This window comes from Crocuta crocuta, unplaced genomic scaffold (assembly GCF_008692635.1).
Source record: "Crocuta crocuta isolate KB4526 unplaced genomic scaffold, BGI_CrCroc_1.0 scaffold518, whole genome shotgun sequence".
Lineage (NCBI taxonomy): Eukaryota > Metazoa > Chordata > Mammalia > Carnivora > Hyaenidae > Crocuta > Crocuta crocuta.
The window spans coordinates 3,547,016-3,569,839 of NW_027530514.1; the positions used below are offsets into that span (position 1 = coordinate 3,547,016).

The 22,824-nt window shown below is 36.3% G+C and overlaps 1 protein-coding gene across 1 annotated transcript in view; it reads right to left on the bottom strand.

Annotated features, from left to right (window-relative positions):
- The window catches only part of ADGRB3 (adhesion G protein-coupled receptor B3), a 453,898-nt gene that overhangs the window by 386,680 nt on the left and 44,394 nt on the right, over positions 1-22,824 (bottom strand). Inside the window, exons 7-8 of the mRNA XM_077767234.1 lie at positions 11,876-11,977; positions 11,395-11,501 (exon numbers count right to left, since the gene is read on the bottom strand). Of these exons, the coding sequence (XP_077623360.1) occupies positions 11,395-11,501; positions 11,876-11,977 (209 nt within the window). The remainder of the gene's footprint in view (positions 1-11,394; positions 11,502-11,875; positions 11,978-22,824) is intronic.

The following is a 22,824-nucleotide window of genomic DNA, read 5'->3' on the forward strand; positions in this document are numbered from 1 at the left end:
TCTTAAACCTACAGTTTTTCTAGTCCATAAGGCCAGAGCATTCAAAATAGTGTCAGCTCACTGCAAGGGGATAGGTATAGCATCACTGCTTGTGTGGAAGGGGGTCTTGTCAGTATCTCCAAGAGGGCTTTAGAATCTTAGCCTCCAGCACCTGGGACTCACATATAATCTGAAATACTCATAGATCGCTGAACCATCAGCTCTCCCCTAGAGCTTTAGTTTGACTTTTCTAAACTTCTGCTATCTAAGGATTTCTCTATCTTTCTTTTGAGCCCAGATCCAGTGCAATATTTGCAAATAAATTTTTGCTGCAGTTTATCCAGAACTCAGTACAATCTGTGAAGTGTTAGCTTGTCTGTCCTACTGTCCCACTAGTGCTGCAGGTTCCTAATACCAATGATACCGAACTACTCACTATTTCCCAAAGTCCATGGATCCTGCCTTTGCTCCCTGACTCAGGCTTTTCTATAACTTTAAATGCTATCCCCAAATCCTTTTGTAAAGTTGTTATCTTTCCTTTCTCCTTCTTGAATTCTTGTCAGACAACTGCAATCATGATATGATCTCTGCTTTCAAATCTCATAGAAGTAATCTTGCTCTATCTTATAATATTATAGTGTTTGTATTCTTATCTTATCTATTATACCAGACCGTAAAATCCTAAAGGACTTGCAGTTTCTAATTCATCTGTGTGTCTCCTGTAATTTCTAGCTCATTGTCTGACACACAAAGGTATCTGCTCAAAGGGTTTGCCAAATTAAGCTGAAATTACAGAAGGAGTTTCCCTTCTGTAACTATCAACTTCACTAGTTGACAAGGTAAAAACATGACAGTTCATGATTACTGAAAACAATGAAATATGTAATAATGGGGAACTTCTACATTCCCTGACATAATTGTCTTCTAAAAGATATCCAATTAATATAAAGAGGCAAAAGATTTCAGAAGTTTTAAATATCTAGTTATAGTTATATAACTACTACCTTTTAAAACAGAGTAACAACAATTATAACAATGATAAAGCATCGAGAGCCTATTATGTGGCAAGCATGGGACAGTCTTTTGCATGGATTACTTCATTTGAGTTTTAAAATGACTGTTGGAGCTGCCATAATTATTCACATTTTACAGATAAAAGAGTATTGACTTAGTGTAGTGAACTGCACCCCCCAGGATTGTTTAGCTTTTGAACTGTACTAAGATTCAAGCTCAGGCAGTAGATTTCAGAATTGCTACTCTTTACTACATGCTAAACTCAGGTTTCATATGTGCATTTGTTAAAAGTTGTCAAAATGCTTAAATATTTAAAAATCATTCTCAGCTACGTTTAAGGAGACACTAAAGCTTTTTCACATGAAAAAAGAATATGAGAAGGAAGAGACTTGAAGCAACTTGCCAGGCTATTGAGGTACTTACTGCCAATTACTTGATAGTGGTCATTATTTTGGAATGTAATGTGTAAATGTTTCTAAAGCCATTTACCAACATCTATAAAAGGCTTTGTAAGTAGTGTTATACAAGTGGAGGGAAAAATTCCCCCATGGATATGTCAAGGATTCTATTTCCTTGGGCTATATTTTCTAATTCTCCTAATTTTGTCACTGAAGTAGTTCAGAAAGGTTCATAATTTTAATATTTCTTTTAAAAATTATAATTATCAGTAATTTAGTCTGCTCACACTGCAGCACTCTATGAGCATCTTTGCTCCAAAGGGCAAGTCTTAAAAGTTTCTGTGTCATTCACATTTAATACTGTTGACAAGATCGACAGTGAAAGGAAAAAAAACTGAAGTCTAAAAATAATTGCTTTTTATAGTTCTGGATTAAGCCTTCTTGTTCTTTATATAGACAGATATGGTGAGGGTCATGGTTTAAAAAGTAGGTGTGTTTCTGAAATAACCTTATTCTTTTCACTCTTTGCCTCCTACTGCCAGCCACAGTTGTCTCTATTGTGTGAATCCTAAAAAAGGTTTATCGTAGTCACTTTGTGCAAATGACACACTTTAAACATCATATATTTATATATTATTTTCAGCATCAACTCCTACAGTCCATCTGTAAGGTACATTAAAGGTTCTCACAGCTCTAAACAGCTTCAATTAAAAGATAATTATATGAGAAACTTCTTTTCATAAAACAATAATCTAAATATATGTCTTTATTTCACTACATAACTATCATTTTCTAAGACAAAAGTCATTCATTAGATGATGATATTAAATTATGTATAGATCTATCTGGTGAAAGAGAGGTCATCCTGTAAGGAAAAGACCTCTTTTGTTCTTTTGTTCTATTATACTAATGGTTCTTTTTTTTTTTTTAACATTTGTTTATTTTTGAGACAGACAGAGAGCATGAGTTGGGGAGGGGCAGAGAGAGAGGGAGGCACAGAATCTGAAACAGGCTCCAGGCTCTGAGCTGTCAGCACAGAGCCTGATGTGGGGCTCGAACCCACGTATGCGAGATCATGACCTGACCCAAAGTTGGATGCTTAACCAACTGAGCCACTCAGGTGCCCCTATACTAATGGTTCTTAGTTTTCCCTATATTTGATATAAAAAGCTTGTGTTCATCTTGGAGTTGTCCTAGGGCTAGAAGTTCAAGTTTGAGAAGACAATTCTTGTCTACAGACAAGTTGATGAGGAGATTTAGTCTAGAAGCCTTCTGCATACATTATAATATATAATTAGATAATGTGTGTGTGTGTGTGTGTGTGTGTGTGTGTGTGTTGCACAGAAGCTTGGATGAATAAACTTTGGCCAAAGGGTATTTGGTATCCTAAGTTCTTGCCTTAGGAATTCCTGAAATCAGAGATAGGATGCCATGAATTTGAGGATTCCAAATTGTTGTTATTAGAATAAACTGAGTCATGAAGAAAACTGATGAAGAAAAGTGAGTTAGGTATAAACCTATGAATTTCTAAAATAAGAATGAGAGCACAGTAATTTTACCTAACAGTAAAAAACGTAGAATTAGCTTTAATTGCAGAGTTTGGCTAGACTTAGTCAAAAGTATAATTCCTGAGCAAAAGACTCAGGATTGGATTTCCTTTCTTAACAACAAACAAATCTAGAAACTCTTATTAATATTCTGAGCTAGGGAGTAGAAATAGACACGGCATGTTCTATGAGTTCAAAGCAGTATAGTCATCACAGAGTGGGGCCCAAATTTTTCAGGAACTTCCTCAATGAGAGACAAAGCATTAACTAACCTAATACTTCTCTATGGCTTTTTCAATTATATTTCCATTACTTAACTCTCCCAGTTCTTGTGATACTGCATCAGTCAGAATGGGATATGTTATGCTGTGATAATAAACAACTTTAAAATATTAGTGTCTAAAAACAACAATTTATTTCTCACATCACATATGCAACACAGGTCACCAGGAAGGCTCTGTTCATCACAGTCATTGAGGTTCTTGGGGTGATGGAGGTTGAAAGATTTTGCATTGGCAATGACATTCTCAGGCCTGACATGACAAAGACCATTTCCATACACAACCAACTGGTGTGTTCTAGTCAGTATGCACACCTAGGTTCAAGGAGTGAAGTAACACAATCCTCCCATGTGCCCAGAAGAGGAAGAGTAGATATCACCTAATATAGTTATGTCTTGTGATGCTATGGAACTGGCTAGCAACCATTTAGTTTCTTTGCAGTCACCCCCCCAAAAAAACTTACTTTCTTTACATTTTACATTTTTATATCATTTTCCATTTTACTTCTTTGCATTCTTTTGTCAGTGTGCTCCTTAAACTTTAATGCACATATGAATCATGGCGGGAGCCTTTCAAAATGCTGATTCTGATTAAGTTGGTCTGGGACAGGGTTTGAGATTCTACACTTTTAACAAGTACCCAGGTGCTGCTGATACTTCTGGTCTTCAGAAAACATTTTGGCTCTACCAAATGCCTTTTCTGCACCTGCATCCAAGTAGCTCAACTGTGCTGAAGAAACATCACAACTAAACTGACTAGCTGTGCTCCAGGTTCTTTATTTCAAACCTTAGTACAAGACAACCTTTGACAACCCATAAACACACCTACCTCAAACTATTTTTTATTGTCCTGCCTTCCTCATTTCAGAAAATGACATTACCATCATCCAAATGTGCTCACTCAGGCTTAATGAAGGATAATATCATCTCTCATCTGGTTTACTGCAGCAGGCTAGACAGCTTCCAGTCCTGCTACCCTGTAGTCTATTTTCCATAGAACACCATATAACCCTCTTTAATTATATTGAATCACATCACTCCTTACTATCAATGGCTTCCCTTTGCATTTAGAATAAAATCCAAGCTCCAAGCCAAGGTCTTTAAGGCACAGAATTATTTTTTCCCTATCTACTTCTCCAACTTCATCTCATGACATTCTGTTCTTGCTCACTACCTCTGGCGGCTAGATCATCTTTCACTTCCTTAAACACTTCGAAGTTTTTCCAGATGCTGTTCCCTCAAATGGAATGTACTCTTATTCTCTGACACACTCATCATCCCAACTCTTTCATGTCTAGATTCATCTCATTTTTCAGGCCACAGCTTTAAATGTTATTTCCTCATAGAGACCTCTCTGACTTTCTTATCTAAAGTGGTCCCCAAACTTTTCTTTCTATGTTGGTACTTGGTTAATTTCCTCAACATATCACAATTTGTAATTATCTTATACCTTTTCCTGTCTACTTTGTTTGTATTTGTGTGTGTCACATACAAGATGTATCCTCAGTTTCCTGCACACTGTTGCATATAGTTAAAGGTTAGTAGATATTTATAGAATAAGTTAATATGTAGCTTAATGGATAGATGAATGCCTGAATAATAGAGTACACTTTCCTTTATAAGATTTTTTCATTTGACATTAGCCTAATTCTCTATGAAGTATATTCTATTAAATCATCCTATGAATAAGTTTCAAGTCAGTGAATTTCAATGGCTAAAAGTAACCCGAACATTTCTTCTCCAAGTCACACTAAGTCCATAATCTGGGAGAATCTTAAAATTCTCCTTGGCTTTTATAGTTATAATCAGTAATATACTGTGAGTTTAGTGAAAGGAAGTAACATATAACTTGAGAAGTATTTTATTATATACCTGTATAGCAGACTCCCTTAAAATTCCCTAGGAAACACTATGATATGTATTTAAGATTTTTTTAAAAAATACAATTGAAATGTATTCATTTAGTATAGTAATTCCTCTAATGATGATGCTTTTGTCACTAAAACTAGAAAAATCCACATAAATTACAAAAATCATACTCTTTAGAGCATTAGAGAGGTATGGATAAAATAACTAAATTTCCAGAAAAAGGAGATCTTTTCTAGGTAGCCAATAATTTCAGTCATTTGGAGTGGGGGCAAGAAGTGAGGGGCAAGTGCAACCCTGGAAGAAGACTTCCAGTGAAGAAAGAAAAACTAATGTTTTTCAGTTAGCCAGAGCTAGAGAAATGTACTGGAAAATTGATGGTCCCTAAAATGTTACTGGAATTTTCCTTCATGAGACATTGGCAGAGTCTTTGAAATGTGTAGGAAGCTGAGAAGTTAAGGTGAAAACTTCTAAAATGCAGAGTGCAATTTTCTCCATCCTTGTAGGTATGCATTTGGAAAAACATTTGAAGTTGCTTGGACAGAAAGCTGAAGCAATGAGCTGCTATCTTTTGAAGGAAAGAACTGAATCTTCTACAGTTTCTCAGGGTTGATGGGATAGGCAAACATAGGTTCTCCATCCAAAGCCTTTAAGACACACAGTAGAGGAAAGAGGACTATGCAGAGATAGTTTTACTAAAACTGCAAATCTTTCTCAACCCAGCTCAAATCTTGATTGCACTCAAGTAAGGGCTCCTCACTGTATCTGAATAACAGAAAAGGGGGAATGCTTTTTAGTGGACATCAACATTGTCTAAAACTCCTACATGTGTTTTACACAATGTCTGCTATTTAATAAAAAATTAGTGCATATGCCAGATGATGTGACTGATAAAATAAGCCCATTCACAGATTCTCCAGATATTAGATTTCACTTATAAGTAATTTAAAATGTCTGTGGTTAAAGTGTTAAAGACAATAGAGGAGAAAAAAGGACAAAATAGACTTCGATGGAGAATTCTAAAAGAGTTGAAATATTAAAAAAAAAAAACAAGACAAAGCAAACAAAGACAAATTTAAAAATGTATAGTCTCAAATTTAGTGAATTCTAGCCTGTGGGACAAATAGAGACCACTGCCTGGTTTTATATAAAGTTTTAGTGGAATATTGTCATGTGTACTTTACTGTCTATGACTGCCCTTGTGTTACAACAACAGAGTTGAATAGTTAGAACAGATGCCATATGGAATGTAAAGTCTAAGATATTCACTATGTTCTCCTTGAAATATATTGTGAATTTTGACCTATGAATTACTTAGAACATCAATATTTAGTTAACATATTACTTCTAATTTTTTTCCCATCAGCTCCTTTAGGGTAGACAGTATTCAATAAATGTGAGTTATTACCATTTGCTAAACAGTGAGCTCTAATTTTAGTCAGGACCACATGTTAAATACTGTGGAATTATGAGGTTGAGCTCAGATCCTGAGTTCTCTCTGTCTTTGACCCTTGTGTTCTCTTTCCCTCTATGTCTCTCTCCTTTCCCCTCAAACTTCCTCTAAAGAAAGATGTCTATTTTTATCTCTCTGTCCTAATAAACTACCCATAAAATTAGACAAAAACAGGAGAAACAAAGTCTTCAAATCAAGGTTCAAACGCTTTGACATCCCTTCCCACAAAGTCAATCTTTCAATGACTTGGACTATTACTGTCACTTCTGTATTTGTGGGGGTTTTTCCCATTTTTTAAATGTTTATTAATTTTTGAGAGAGAGAGAGACAGACAGAGACAGAGCACAAGGAGGGGAGGGGCAGAAAGAGAGAGGGAGACACAGAATATGAAGCAGCCTCCAGGCACTCAGCTGTCAGCACAGAGCCTGATATGGGGCTCGAACTCACAAACCCTGAGATCATGACTTGAGCTAAAATCAGATGCTTAACAGACTGAGACACCCAGGTGCCCCTCTTTGTTTGTTAAATGAAGATTTGAAAAACAGAAACAAGGGTGTTAAGGGACAATACTTAAAAGGGAACATTTATACCCAATTCCACATATTTCCATATGGAAGGACTTCTACTAGAGTAATATCTGATCTTTTTCAATCCCATCCCTCATTCCTCTCCAGGGAAGAATGAATGACACATACCAGGTGAATTTAGGAAAAGACATGGTATGTGTGGTGGTTCAACTTTTGCTTTAGAATTCTCTACATGCAGAGAGTATATATCCTGCTAGTTATATGCAGTCTGTCACTTCAAGTGTAGTATGGGGGAGAGAGAAAGAGAGAGAGAGAGTGTGTGTGTGTGTAAGCATGTATTTGTATGTGTGTAAAAGAGACAGAGGGAGGGAGAGAATTAGAAAGAGAAGAGAGAGAGGGAGATGACTGAGGTAGGAAGAAGTTGCCTGTGATTGCCCAGGTGTACCAAAGATAGGTTGATCTGTCTATTTCATACAAGGAGAGGCTGGCCCACTTTGCCCACAATATTCATCCTTATTCTTCAAAGAGCTTTATGAGCAACAAGAAAATGTTTTCTCAATTTTCCTGACTCCTGTGCCTGTTTCTCAACAGGTTGTATAATTATTTCTACTTTGCTTGGTATAAAATTCAGAAAATATCCCAGAATATGAAGGGAAATATTAATATAAGAGAAAATATGAAAATTTCAAGAATCCCACTACACTTTATTCTTCTATCCTCAATTTTTAAAAGTTGTGTGCATTCGTTTGTGGCTTGTCTTTTCAATAAATAATAGTTGGATCATGTTTAATTTTATAGCTTATAAGGTTTCAAACAAATTCATGATTATTAACTTAATGAAATTCTTCTGCAATGGCCAAATAATTTCATAAAATAATATCATCAATCACTCCACATTTCTAGATATTTTTGGGTTAGGAAAATTGCACATGAGGGATAATACTTATTAATTTCATGCAGTTAAAATTCATGAACATTAAGCCTGGCATATCACCTGAGAACCCTCCAGCTGCCAGTATGCCCCCACTGATTAGAAAAGTGGCAGAGTCATTCTTTATAAGCGTCTATGGAATATATAGTATATGCTTAGCAGTGTGTTAGTCACTAGAGAAATATTTTTTTAAAAAGCCCACATGGTCTCCACCTTCAAAGAAATCAAACTAAATGCTCAATGTGATAGATTAGTGATTTTATATATTAAACTGCTTAACCAACCCAGTCTATCTCGACTGGGTTATAATTATGAGAATTCATAGAACAAACTCAACTAATGTTTATTGATGATAAAAAGTCATTTCAAACTTGGTTTATCACTGTAATTTTGTAAAATGGGTATTTAAAATATTGTAATCTATGCGTATATATACATGTATTGTAATCTATATGTAAAAGAACTGGAAAACATAGATCTACCTATTTAGATAACAATTAACACTTAATGACCTTTCTGATTATAGAGCGGGCAAAGAATGAAATCCTTCAAAGGAAATAGAACAATTAAGTTGTGAAATAATAAATTCCACTAAAGAAGGAGATACATCTTCAAAGTAATTTTAGAATCTGTGGGAATCAGAACCATTCTACATCACAAGCACTATCTACCTTTGCTACTCAGACAGCATGGGAAGCAATAGGAATAAGAGTATGAAGGGAAGTTGGTTTCATTTCCATCTCCTATTGACTGTATTGAGTACACATGATGAAGCTGATGTATTAGGTAAGCATTATTTTAAGACATAGTTGGTCCTATACTTCCATAAACATGTAAAGGAGATCATGATCCCTAGGTAAGTACTAGATGTGTGTATATATATGCGTCTGTAAGTGTGTGTCTATTTTTGTATAGGTGTATAAACATAATTCATGTGACATCAATTCTATACATCCATCCCTCTATCTACCTATCTACCTATCTATTCCTCCATCTGTATTATTTTTCCAAATGTGTAATTCACATTAATACTAGGTTGAGTTCTAAAATTTTACTCTTATTAAGATAATATTTTAACTCAATGTATATTCTGAATATGTACATATTAATACCTCATAGTTACAAAAGTTCTTTTACAATTTGTAAGCATTTAACGTATAGTATGTCATCTGCTCTTCCTTGAAACTTCCAGAGATGTTAAAATGATGTTATCAACTGCATTTTGCAAAGCCAAAATTTGAAATCACATGGCTTTTCCAAAAAACACATCACCCAAAAATGGTGTTCTCAATACCAGAATCTAGGGCAGATGATTTCAAATCAAAAACTCAAGTGGTCACATGGCCTCCAGAAAAGAGAAACAATTGTAGCTGGACACAACTTGCACTCTTTGCCTCACAAAACTGTACTGTTCGCTTGTAGACTTTCTTTCTGTGCAAACCGAGGCAGAGGTATCCACCTTGCAGGTTCTTGTGGGTACAGAATTGGTTTATCAAAGTGCCCAGGCTGAGTGTCTAGCACTTTGTAGGAGCTGAACACACTGAGACTGCTTTATATTCTACAGTATCATGCATCTGATTTATGTATGCAAGTCAGCCAACACATATACACATTGGCTGTCAAATTACTGACTGAATGATTTCTATGGAATTCACAGTTCGATATCAATTCTTCTATTTCACACAGTGTTTCTGTTTCTCTCCATTATCAGATGAAATGAAAACTCATTGCATATTACCATATAAAACACTGAATTTAGGAAGTAAAAATTTTCTGCAAAAAAGTGATATTACTTATTAACAAATTCATAAGGATTAACTTATGATTTACTTATTCCCTGCAATTATTCTCATTCATTACTGTGGATTAACAAGAATTGAATAGTGATGTTACTAAGATTAAGTAAACAAAATTAAATGTCTAAAATTAGGGAAAAATAAAATTCATTAAAATTAAATTCATAAGGAAATTTTTGGTTAATCTTATTTTTAATGTTTACTTATTTATTTTTGAGACAGAGAGAGAGAGAGAGAGAGAGAGAGCGAGCAAACAGCAGGGGGAGGGGCGGTGGGCAGAGAGAGATAGAGAAAGAGGGAATCCTAGGTAGGTTCTGCACTGTCAGCACAGTCATATGCAGGGTTCAATCCTACAAACCATGAGATCATGAGCTGAACTGAAATATATATTTTTAAATGTAGGTATTTGTGGGTAACCAGCGTATATTGACATGTATGTCACTACTTCTGTGTAACTCCCCTATCTATATCTATATCATCTATATCTATATCTATATCAATGTCATATCTGTATATGGAATATACACATAGGAATATATACATAGATAACAGAAATAAGGCTCTAAGTAGTCAATAATCATCAATTCAATTACTATTATTGATTTGGTAAGTAAACATGTTAGCATTTAGTTTTAAGATATTTTTAATGTGATTTTTTTTGTTTCTTTTGATAATCAAATATGTTTACATCAATAATATGAGTTATTATTGTATGAACTGAATTTCCATCCACAAGCAAGAATCTTCAGTTTTTTTTAAGAATTATGCATATTTGTGAGTGACAATAAAAAAAAAGAATTAGAAGAAAACATAAGCATAATAAAACTTGAAGGCTCTTAACTAAACATCATCCCTGCCAATGTTCAACTTTCCAGCTGGCTCATGATCATATTTGTTCTAAATTCCACAATGTTTATTCATTGATAGAGTTCCTCTTGATTGTCAGGATGAAATAACAACAGCCTCCAATAATGACAATGACTTGCACTTGTAAAACACCAAGCAAAATTTAACTGTGCTCAAAATATTCATACATCATAGTTTGTGAAAAAATCAGTGATGTGTGGGAACAGAGGGGCAATTTTTGAAAAATTTGGTCCACTTAATCTTCTGCAAGTAATTAATTTTCTTTGGTGCAATAACACTGTCCTTTTTTTCAATGTCTTGCTGTCAAAATGCGGTGAGAAATTTGATACCTAAGTGACACCACTTATCACTTCCCAACTACTAAGAAATATAATTTTAAAATGCACAGTATTTTGAAATAAGTCTTATACACAATTTAACACAGATTTGTTCTAATTTTGATATACAGTTTAGTTCTTATAGATAAAACTGAATAACATATTTTGCTCAGGCCTCATCCCAACTAGACAAGGAATCCTTTCATGTAAATAGCAGGATCCCCAAAAACTTAAACCCCAGGAACAAAACAGTTTAGCACTGACTTATAAAAATGAGCTTTCTGTCACACCACTTTTTCCTTTAGGCATTTTTCGGTGATTTTGGCGGCTTTGACTATAAAGCAGAAGGTTAAATTCTCACACAGTGATCATTAGGAAAAAATAAACAGAGCAAGTACTAAAGCTGGCTTTGCACCTACTGAATGCTGCAAGTGTCTGTACTCATTGGATATGCATCTTGCAAAGCTCGGCTGTTCCCAGAAGGCCACTCCATGAAGACTGAGAGAGCAGCGTCTGCTAGTGGTGCCTGTGTGTCACGAAGAACAGAGAGAAGCTTTGTAACAGAGATGCTAGAAGGCATCACATAATTGGGAGGCAGGCTAAAGAATTAGGTTTGTACATTTTCTTGCCTTAAAAAACATGCATATAAAAGTGTTACGTTGATTATTTTTATAGTGCATGTTAATCACACTGAGAAACCATTGCATCAGCAATAATTTCTAGGTCTGTTCATTGGCTCCATTTATGAAGCACTTTACTAAAATTGTTTTATTGCTTACTGGACAGATTTATTTATGGATATAGGATATAGGACAAAAGCATGACTTCATAAGCAAACATAGCATGCTGTTCTTGGAGGGCGATCATCATTTGGGTTTGGGTGAGTCATTCGTACTTTACCTGTGGCGTTCAGTGGGCACTGATTGAATGCCAAGTCGCCTGCCGGGGTCCTTTTCCACACCATCGACATCAAGTAATCCTCTGGGCATATTTCATAAGGCGCTGAAATTTAAAACAGAGGGACCTGAATGCCAGCAGTGTTTATTTTTCTAAATATTGGCAATAAACAGTCCTCAAATGCATCTCTGTCTTCAGAGTTCTTTCATTTTCTTTAAAGTATATCATTTACTGAAATGTTAGTAATGTCTTCATAATCAAAAAAACCCACCAGGTTTCATTTCATTACCTACAAAATCTTCACAAAAATGTGCTTCTTTTGAAAGTGCTTACTGTGTAGACTTTTTTAAAAAGTCATTTGAATTTGGTTATAAATTGAACATTACATTCAAACATGTAAATAAAAAATCTTTCCAATATTCATGATGTTTTGAAACGTTGTGAAATAAAATGATTTGCAATAAACTGAAAGCCATATTAGAATTATTAGCTCTAAGTGTTAAGAGGAAATAAACATAAAGAGCAAAAATCTATAGCTTTTTATTCTTCATTCAAGGGCAATGATGTCAATCATACTACATCATGTAAAAATAAACCGATTTGATCTTTTAGCCTTATAATTTTCAAAAACTCAGTTGAATTATGAGATGAGAAACTTAAAAGGCATTTCAAGAATAACAGATGTATCCCAGAAATAATTTAATAGAAAGCCAAAGGATTTGTGAAGTCTATCTGCACTGTGTTTTGTATTAAACCTCACACCGTGCTCCTAGAAAGAACATACTAGTCCTTTCTCTAGACACACCTACTGTTGTGCTTTTCACACAGCACTGCCCTTTATATTTTCACCTAATTGTGTTCACTGTTTTCCTGGGATCCTGTTGTTTTCTCATCTCTGTATCTTGTACCTAATAGTTTGGCACACAGAAGTTGCTCCAAATTGAATAAATAAATGAATCAATATATGATTATATAAATACCTTTAACAAGTAAATAAGGACCAAAGATAATAGGCACCTAATATATTCATGAGTATCATTTCCTGGGAGAAATGTCTTCCTTTAAGGACAATATGCTATTTAACCCATGCTAATCTAATCTACTCTACTTCAGACTTTATGAGCTCATTTAGGATACATTATAATTATTAGTGGGGAAGAATACAGTTTGAGACATTATGATCTTGAAACAATATTTTATTTATCTGGGGTAGCAGGGCCAGAAACTTCTGCTCTTTCCTGGGTGGGGATCAGACAAACTGAACAAAGTGGTTCCCAGCTTGCTAACCTCTGTGGTCAGTGTGGAAGTGGCAGGTTGCACCTGCTTGGCTGGTGGTAACTGCTGCTTCCCTTAATTTAGTTTTGTGTTATTTTTATTCTTACAGTACTGGAGGAGGGAGCCTTGTAGGGGGCTGTCTTTACTTCCATTTGAGTTATACCATGTGTTTGCAATGTTTGTTTGTTTTTTTATTTTATTTTAGGTTTTTGATTTATGGCGACTCCATCTGTATTCATCACCACCACTCCCAAGCCAGACTGGCAAGTCCTGCCCTTGGGTCTTAGGAAAGGGCCAGGCTAGCCTCACCCCTCTGGCCTCCAGTGGAGCCGCAGGGAACACTTTTAGGAGTATGGAATGATGGGCTGGTAGACAGGCTAACAATGGTGCCTGCAGGGCCTCACAGCCAGCCACAGAAGGGTTTAACAAAAGATCAACACGATTCCGTTTTTAATAATAAGAGGATCAGTTTGCTTTCCTGGGTAAAAGAGATGGGAGAGCAGTAGGTGGGGCAAGACAACTGAAGAGGCTAATGCAGTGCTTTGGGCACTGAAGCGATAGTAGCTTTAGGTAGGATGAAGAAAAGGTGGATGCAAGATAAATTTAGAAAGTGGTATACAAAATGATGGGGGGAATGAGGGACCAAGGGGTTAAGGATGATGCCTGCTTTCTGAGCTGAACTGGATATAAAGTGGAACTATTTATTCCCTAGCATCTTCTACCTGTAATCCAATTTTCATGCCACATTAACAAAGTAATCTCCAAAATGAAGCTTAATCCCATAACTTGCTGCTTGAAACCTTTCCATGGTTCTCCAGTACTGACAGGATAAAGATAACTATGGTTTCTGTGATTTTAAAAAAAAAAAAAAAGACCCTTCTAGCAAGCTTCAAGCTAGCATTTCAGTTATGCCTTATATTTATTCTCCTATGGATCACCCACACAGAATTAATTGTCATCCTCCAAATATTCTACACGAGGTCACATTCTCCTATGTTTCTGTAAATGTCAACCAAAACTACTATTGAATATAAAAAAGAGGAAAATCATAGTAAATGTTAAAACTCACAAACTACATCATGCATAGTTCATTACATACTGAGTTCTATGTAAAACAACTAGTCTATTTTTAATACAGATATAGCAGTAATTAATACCATTACACTTGATTACTATTTTTTTGTTCCATCTATACACCCAACTTCTGTCCATTATCTTCCTCATTAACTCTTCATTTGTAATCCTTCATATTCACCTCACTTGTACTTTTTTTTGTTTTTCAATGTTTTGAACTCTATTTTCTTTAGTTCTATTGATGAAATTTGAAATACGTATCATAAAATGGGGTGCGATAGTATTCAGGCTTTCTTTCTGATTTAATCTTGATACAAACCAATGATGAAGCGATTTGCACCCTAGACTTCTTCATCCCCCTATGGTAGTTTCAGAAAGCTTTTCATACCTATTGTTATTCTGCCCAAAATGAGCCTCCTTCCCTGTGCCCTTCCCCCACAGTCTTCTGTGTGGTCAGAAACTCTAGTAACTTCAGGCGTTAACCACTAGATGGCAGGGGCGAGCCAACAGGGTGAAATGTTTACCGGACTCGCAGCTGACACCGATGAGGTTCAAAATTCAGGTGGGCAAAAGCCGTGTAACTGTCAGCTGGGGAATATGGGTCAGCGCTTAATTTTTTTAAAGGTATAGTACGTGGGAAAAATAAAATTTCTTCCATTCCAGTAAATACGACATTTAGTGATAAAACAAGCCTGAGCTACAAGGCTCTTCAATCTAGCTTCTTACCTCAGCTCTCGTCTCCATCTTCAGCCCCCTACCCCTTCAGCTACACTGACCTCTTTGATGCTTCTCCACTATTCCTGGAGGCTCCTACCTCAGAGCTTGTGCACTTGCTCTTTCTTTTCCAGGATACCCCTACCTCTGCTCCCTAAATGTCTGCACAGTTTGTGTCTTCACTGCCTTTAACCTTTACTGAAATCTTACCTTCTCCAGGATTTCCTGACTCCTCTCAAACACTTACACATTCCTTTGTTTTACTCTTCCCCCAAATGCTGTTCCCTTATAACTTCTACATTTTTTTCTAGCTTTCTTATTTGACAGTATTATTTTGTTTGCTTGTTTGTGTATTTATTTACTGCCTTCTGCTAGAATGTGCGCACCATGAAGACAATAATTTTTCTGTTTGTTTCACTCCTAGGATACATAGTACTTACAAGTTTAGCAAATGATAGGTAGATACGCACACATATAGTTTAAACCAAAATTACGAAATACTTTCAAAAGATCTATTTTTCCGTATCTCAGTACTTAAGATGACAGAAGATGAGGATGATTCTACAAATTATTGAGGACAGTGTGTGTGTGTGTATGTGTGTGTATGTGCGCGTGTGTGTACATAGACCAGCAGTAAGTAGGAATGTTCACTTAGGAAAGGTAAGAGAGGGAGTTAGCTATCTATAAAGTTTTCTTAAAAATTAGCCAAAATGAGTTTCCAGGGTACTGGGTATTGACAAAGGTTGACTTTATAGGGCTGTGTCTGACTTGGTAAGAGTCCTGGGGACCCAGTCCAGAACCCCCCACTGTGATCTGTATATATTCTAACTAGTTAAGAAAGAAGCTGATTAACTTTTTTTTCCAACCACAGCCCTCAATTACTAATTCTCGTTTACTTAAGACAATCAGTATGGTCTACCTCAACCAGACCAAAAAAACAAAACAAACAAAATCACAGTAATTTTTTAGACTGAGAAAGGTCAACAAACCTTTTCTCCACCATGAATTCATAAAGCTTTGATACATTGTATTCCTTGCAGATGGAAACACAGTACACAAATAATAAGAAAGGAAGGTGACAGATTTGCAAATTTGGAGGATTTTCAGCTCTTTAGTAGTAGTGTCAAATCTCAAACCTGGTTTAAATGTTCTTTTTTCATTTTTTTAAAATGTTTATTTATATTTAAGAAATAGAGGCACAGTGGGGCAGAGAGAGAGGGGGAATCAGCACAGACACCGACACAGGGCTTGAACCCACAAACCGTGAGATCATGACCTGACACTTAACTGACTGAGTCACCCAGGCACCCCTGCTTTAAATATTTTATCAAAAGTGATTTGGTATTCTTTGAAGAGTGTATCTTTAAAAAGTTTAGTTCAGAAAATAGGTGTATTTATGGTCATACCAAAAGCAAAACAGCCTAGATATTAAAATAAAAAATTCTTCCATCTTAGGTTTATGAAGCCCCCAGTAATGGGAAAATTTCTGAACTCTCCTCAGTGCCCGTTATGGAATTCATTAATTCTACAGATATTTACTGAACTCCCACAATGTCCCAATCACCTTGTAAAATACCGCACACAAAAAGAATGAACAAAAATAGTCAGAGTCTTTCAACTCCCAAGATGGTGAGGGATACAGTGGGATGTCCACTATGATCTGAGGAAGTCCTGGCTACTCCTAATCATAGTACTCTAGGAGTACTATGGGAGAGAGTATGTCAGTGGAAGACTCCCGAAGGGATGTCTAAGTTGAGTGTAAAGGGTAAGTAGGAGTTGGCCAAGGAGGAAGGGAAAAGTGTGCCTTAGGAACCACATGTGGAAGACCTAGGGGGCAAGGAGAACCTTGGTATATCCAGCAATTCAGAATGGCTAGAGTATAAAGTTGAAGATGAGTAGAAGTGGGTAATTATGGAAGTCAGAGGGATAATAAATAATAAGATAAACTAGGTGTTTTAATTTAAGGGCAAGGAAACTTTGTTCTTATGTTCTGAATGCTATACATGCAGTTTGGGGAATGGACTGAAGGAAGGTGAGACTGAAGGCAGGGAGGCCTGTGATAATCTAAATGGGGTGATCAGGGAAGGGGTGTGGCATCACAGGAAATGGCAATTGGAAGCGGGTGGATTCAAAAATCTATCCAGGATGTAGAATGGTCTCAGCTCCATGGCTGGATGTAGGATATGAGGAAGAGAGAGAAATAAAAGATGAAACTCAGGTTCCCAGGAAAAGTACCTGCTGTGCTACAGCCTCAGAGCACACAAGGAAGACAGGGTTGGGAGAGAAGATGCTGAAAATAGTTTTGAGTTTGAGATATCTGAGAACATTTGATATTATCAAAAATTAAAGCTGGTGTATGAAACTAAAGTTCAGGAGTAAGACATAAGCTAAAGAGAGAGATTTACGTCAAGTTTTGTTTTCCTGTTTAATGCTACCTATGTATATTTTGTAAATTAGAAAATACATAGGGGCGCCTGGGTGGATCAACTGGTTAAGCTTAAGCATCTGACTTTTGATTTCGGCTCAGGTCACGATCTCACAGTTCATGAGATAGAGCCTGCAAGTGCAGAGACTGCTTGGGATTCTCTCCCTCTCTCTCTGCCCTCCCCACCCCCTGCTCTCTCTCTCTCTCTCTCAAAATAAATAAATATTTTTTAGAAAAGAAAATACATAATTAGTACACATAACTCTCTGTGCTTAAAATAAAAGCATATTATTGTAGGACCATAGGAAGGACTCTTGTTTTTTATGTCTTAGCAAAATGGAACAGTAACTCTGTTCATCAGCTGAAAGATCCCACTGTCTGCTATCACTATTGCAAAGATATAAAAACTCATTTGTAAGATACAACTGTACTTGAAGTCACAAGTATGTAGTTAGCATGCTGTCTTAAAACAAGGTAGCAATTACCTAGTGATTAGCTGTTAATCTGTCTATTCAAACTGATTTTCTGTCTCTTAAAAATAGCAAAAATTATACAGGGCTTAAATCAATTTGATGTGGAAAATTAGTTTTCACCCCTATGCTAGAATTTCAGCATTAAAGAGAAATTGATTCTATACTGTAGAGTTGGCATTCAGGAAAAAAAAAAAGAAAAGAAAAAGAAAAAACATGTACTACGCATGACCCCAATTTCAAATTTCACTTGCTGGCAATTCATTAATTCGTGTTTTGGGAATTCCCCATGCTGGGGATGCAGAGGTGAATGAGACAGATCCGGTCCCTATGCTCACAGAGCTTACAGCTCTTATGTCAGCACGGGAACTACTCAAGTGAAGAATTCATGGTGCTGCTAAGGTCTGAGGGAAAAAGAAAGGCATTTATCAAATGTGTTTTGTAATAGCATTCCTCACACAGAAATGGTTTTTATCAGTGTCGAGTTGAAAGAACATAAAATTATAACAGCAATACATACATATCATGGTGACTTAGGCATTCTTCTAAGTGCATTATATTTTTAATTCATTTCATTCTCTTCATAAGAATGAGGTAGATACAATTATTATTCTCTTTTTAAACGTGAGGAGACCAAGGCATAGAGAAATCAATCAGCACAGAGGTGGTAGGTAGACCTATGTCCATCAAGTCTCTCAGTCCGTTCTCTGAGAATCATACACTGTCTCCAAGCATCTGTTATAGTGGTAAACAAGGTCTTTATATATTTAGAAAAAAAAATGTGTCTCTAAGTCTAAGGTAGCAAACCACACACTTTATTTAATATTTTAAAGATTTTACTTTTAAGTAATCTCTAAACCCAACGTGGGACTCAAACTTACAACCTGAGATCAAGAGTTGCATGCTGTACTGACTGAACCAGCTAGCTGTCCCAGCAAACCACAAACTTTAAATTCATTAGCAGACAATGTGTGTTGCATTGCCTGTTCAAGGACTAGATAGTGTTTACACATACACACCCGGGGAAAAATCTGACTGACTTAGTTTTAGTCCTCTATTTCACCTTAGCAGACAAGGGTCACTCTAGTTCCAACCTATTAACAAGATTAATAATTAAAAAAAAAAAGACAGCTAACTTTAATTGGGAGGATTAATTGTAAGTAACTATTTACTAACTTTCAGAGAGACAAGAGTTTAATATTGGGGTACATTTGGTGTTTCTTCTAGAAAATTGCATTTACTTGCCTTTTTATATTATCTTAGGAACTGTTGAGGATAATGGTGCTTTTTCCAGGTCATAGCACATGTAGAAAATGAAAACCTTTGGAGGCACACTAGGCTAACAGGCAAGGCTATTCTAGGCTGGAGACTGGCCGCCATAGCCTCCTCTCTTGCCAGCTGCCCTGAGGCCTTAGGGATCCCTATGTGAGTATATCTGGGATCAATCCTAGCCTGACAGGTGGCAATGGGACTGCCTTGAGGAGCTCTGGCCTAAAAGTATAGGCAGGGCTGATACTGGGAGAAATTGAGTAACTTGCTATAAATACACATATTTTTCTTAATTCTAACATCTCAATGATTTATTTCTAAAGAGGGAAGTCTTGTGCCACAAACTCTATTATACAAATTCTACTTCGGTGAACTAACGGAATTTTGAAAGAGTAAAATAATTATAAAAGGTAACTATCATAGTCATTTTGAATTTTTTACTCACATGCTTTTATATAGAATGTTGCATTTTGTATTGCATGTTTTACTTTATACAAATAGTCCACTAACAATGTTTATGATATGGAGCAAAAACATTCAAAAGAGCATAAGTCTAATGGCCTACATTCAACTAGATTCAAAGCAGAGGAGGGGATTTGGGAATCAGAAAACTGTTAATTCTATAGATATAGATAATACAGATAATTCATTTTTAAATGAGCTGAAATTCCAGCTAAGAGATACAATAACATATCCAATAATATAATATAATAATAATATATAATAAGGAAAGCACAAAGCAAGCCCCCTGTAGGGGCTCAAAGAAGAAAGCACTCAGACAATTGTGGAAAAAATAAGAATGATTAAAGATGTAGGCAACTTTTAATGGATTGGGCTCCTAAGATATTCTCATGTCAGCAGGTGAAATAAAAGAGGAAGAGGGACCCTAGAGGAGACCAGGTGAATAAGTAAGAGTAAGAAGAGAATCCATGCTCCAATGCCCAGGAACCAGGGACTAGATCTGTTATGTATGTTATAATCTATAAAGGAGAAGACAGTGATGACCCTGGAATGCTAATAAACTGATCGATGGAGATACTACATTACCAGGGATTTCAGTATGCATTGCATTGGGCAAGTAATAAGGAGCCATGGCATTTTTTTTTTTTTTTTTTTTTTTAGCAAGTGAGTCACATCACTAAGGTCATGAAAAGGGAAGAATAATCAGATGAACTTGTGTGGAAGAGATTAGAAAAGGTGACTGTGATAATAATATGGGTAATGGAGAAAGAGGACCTGGACTGCTATTTAATAATTCTAATTACCTATAGCATTGTATCATTTCATACTTGAAACAATCCCTTGAAGCACATATTATTAGTCCCATTTTACATATGAGTACACTGAGGCCCAAAGCCAAACTTTGACTCCACCTCCCCGGGGAACTTTATCCACATGGTCTTTCTCACTAGTAAATGGTATCCAAGGAAACAGAGAGCAGGCCCACTGAGGAAACATTTGATGGAAGTGGAATCCATCACTAGGAAAGGTGAGAATTAGAAATTACTTCAGATGAGGGGCACCTGGGTGGCTCAGTCGGTTAAGCATCTGACTCTTGATTTCAGCTCAGGTCATGATCTAGCGGTTGGTGGGTTCGAGTCCCGCGGCAGGCTCCTCACTGTCAGTGTGGAGCTTGCTTGGGATTCTCTCTCTCTCCTTCTCTCTCTGCCCTTCCCCCAGCCCTCTACTTGCTTTCAAAATAAATAAATAAACTTACAAAAAGTACTCCAGATGACAAGAAGGATTTGGTGGCTGACAGAAATGTTCTCTTGCTGACACAGAGAATCATTTGATAACCCAGTTGGAAAGGTCTCTTAGGTGTTTGCAACAGATTAGGCATAAAGATTCAGCTTTGTGGGTGCTTCTCACAAGTGATAGTTGAAGACTGAGAGCAACCAAAGAGCACAAGGAGGAGGATCTTAGGGTCCTTCCCAAGTCAGGACACACAAGGAGTGGGAAATAAGTGAGGATGAGAAAAGTCAAGGACTAATTAAGGTTCAGTGTCTTGGTAAACATTGAACCCAAAGGGCAGTTTTACTAATTGCTTGAATTTTATTAATTTAGAAATAATTAAGTGGCTCTTAATATACTCTTATTTTTATTATAAAAACAATGTGGATGAATGGAAGGAATAAAACCATAGTAAAAAGCGCTGCTTAAATTTTGTTTCAGTTTGAGAATGATCGACATGTTGCCAGATAGTCCTAAATTGGACAAGGTAGGGGAATATAAGATTACAGTAAATTGCTTTTTAGTTTTCTACCCTGACAGAAGCTATGAGACTTTTCCCAGAGTCTCATCTGATGAGCAACCTGATAAGACAGATTATGACAATAATTTTCTCCATAGCAACAGGTTTGAATAATGGACACATAGTACTATCTGGTATACACATTGATTATTTTAGACCCTTGGTTCTTCTTTAATTCTGCCTATAAAATTTAGCTGATTTGTTGCAGAACTGTAGACTGGAGTAGGTAATAAAACTCATGTTTTTCAGGAGGATTGGATACTTTCTTAGATATTTATTAAGCAATAGGTGATCTCTCTTGCCTATGGAGTATTTTCAAGTTCTAATTTATTTCCCTGCTTTTTAGAATGTATCAGAGGTAACTTGGCAAGAACAAATAGAACACTGAGATGAAAGAAGTCAATACCTAGTGCCACCTACTGTCAACACTGAACTCAGTTGTTTTTAGGTGAGTGACTGGTGTGAACATTTGGGTGCAACATTGCTGTATCCAAAAATCTTCTGTTGGTTTAAGAACAGAAGATTAAGGTACATCTGCCTTAACTTTGGGAAGCTGAACAGGTATGAATATAATTCCTTATAGGATATGCACATAGCATTTGATAGAAAATAATAAAAGTTCTAATGGAGTAGGAGTGTTAAAGTGTTAAAATCACTGCTAGTGATTACCCTTGTGGTTTGGAATGAAAAAGGGAGAGCAGGTGCCAATTCACATGTGAATATTTCAATACAGAGTAGTATATATTTTTTCTCTTTAGAAAAAAAGAAATGCAAATTTTACACTCATATATTTGGGTTTCTAATAATGATTACATTTAGCTTCAAAACTGCAGTGGTCTGCACAACGTAGAAGGCTAACTTGTTAAATTCGTCTCTAACAAAAATCAGTGTGGTGATAGTGATTAAATCACCACTCCTCCAAACTGGGACTGAGGAAAGAATAAGTCAATGTGAGCCAAGACCTCATCCTGCTCTCTGATACCTACCCCCACCCCAAATATTATACATTTGAGCATATATTATATAGTAGCTAATAACCTTGGAGGATATGAGGCAGTGAAAATGAACTCCTGCTCAGGACAGAGCTGCTGGGACAGCAGGACTACAGAAGCTCTGTGTCCTGGAAGGTGCACAGCTTTATGTCAAAAGTGTTCCAGTGATACCCAAGTTGTTTCTTCTGCTCTCCATGGAACAGGAACAATAGCAATCGGAGAACTGAAAGTCGGAAAATGACTAAATTATCCTTTTTTGTCCACAATGACTAGTTAATAGCCCTACTTTGTAAGCAACAACTATAAAGAGAGCTTATTTTGGTTGAAGAATGAGTTGGCTAGGGAGATTTGAAACGGACTGACTGTGTTAATTGATTACAGGAACAATTCCCTCATCATTTATGAAGTGGTATAAACAACGTAAAATTCTGCAGTCTTGTTTAAGCGATATCTCAATTTTGACCAGTGTAGCTGAGGTAGAG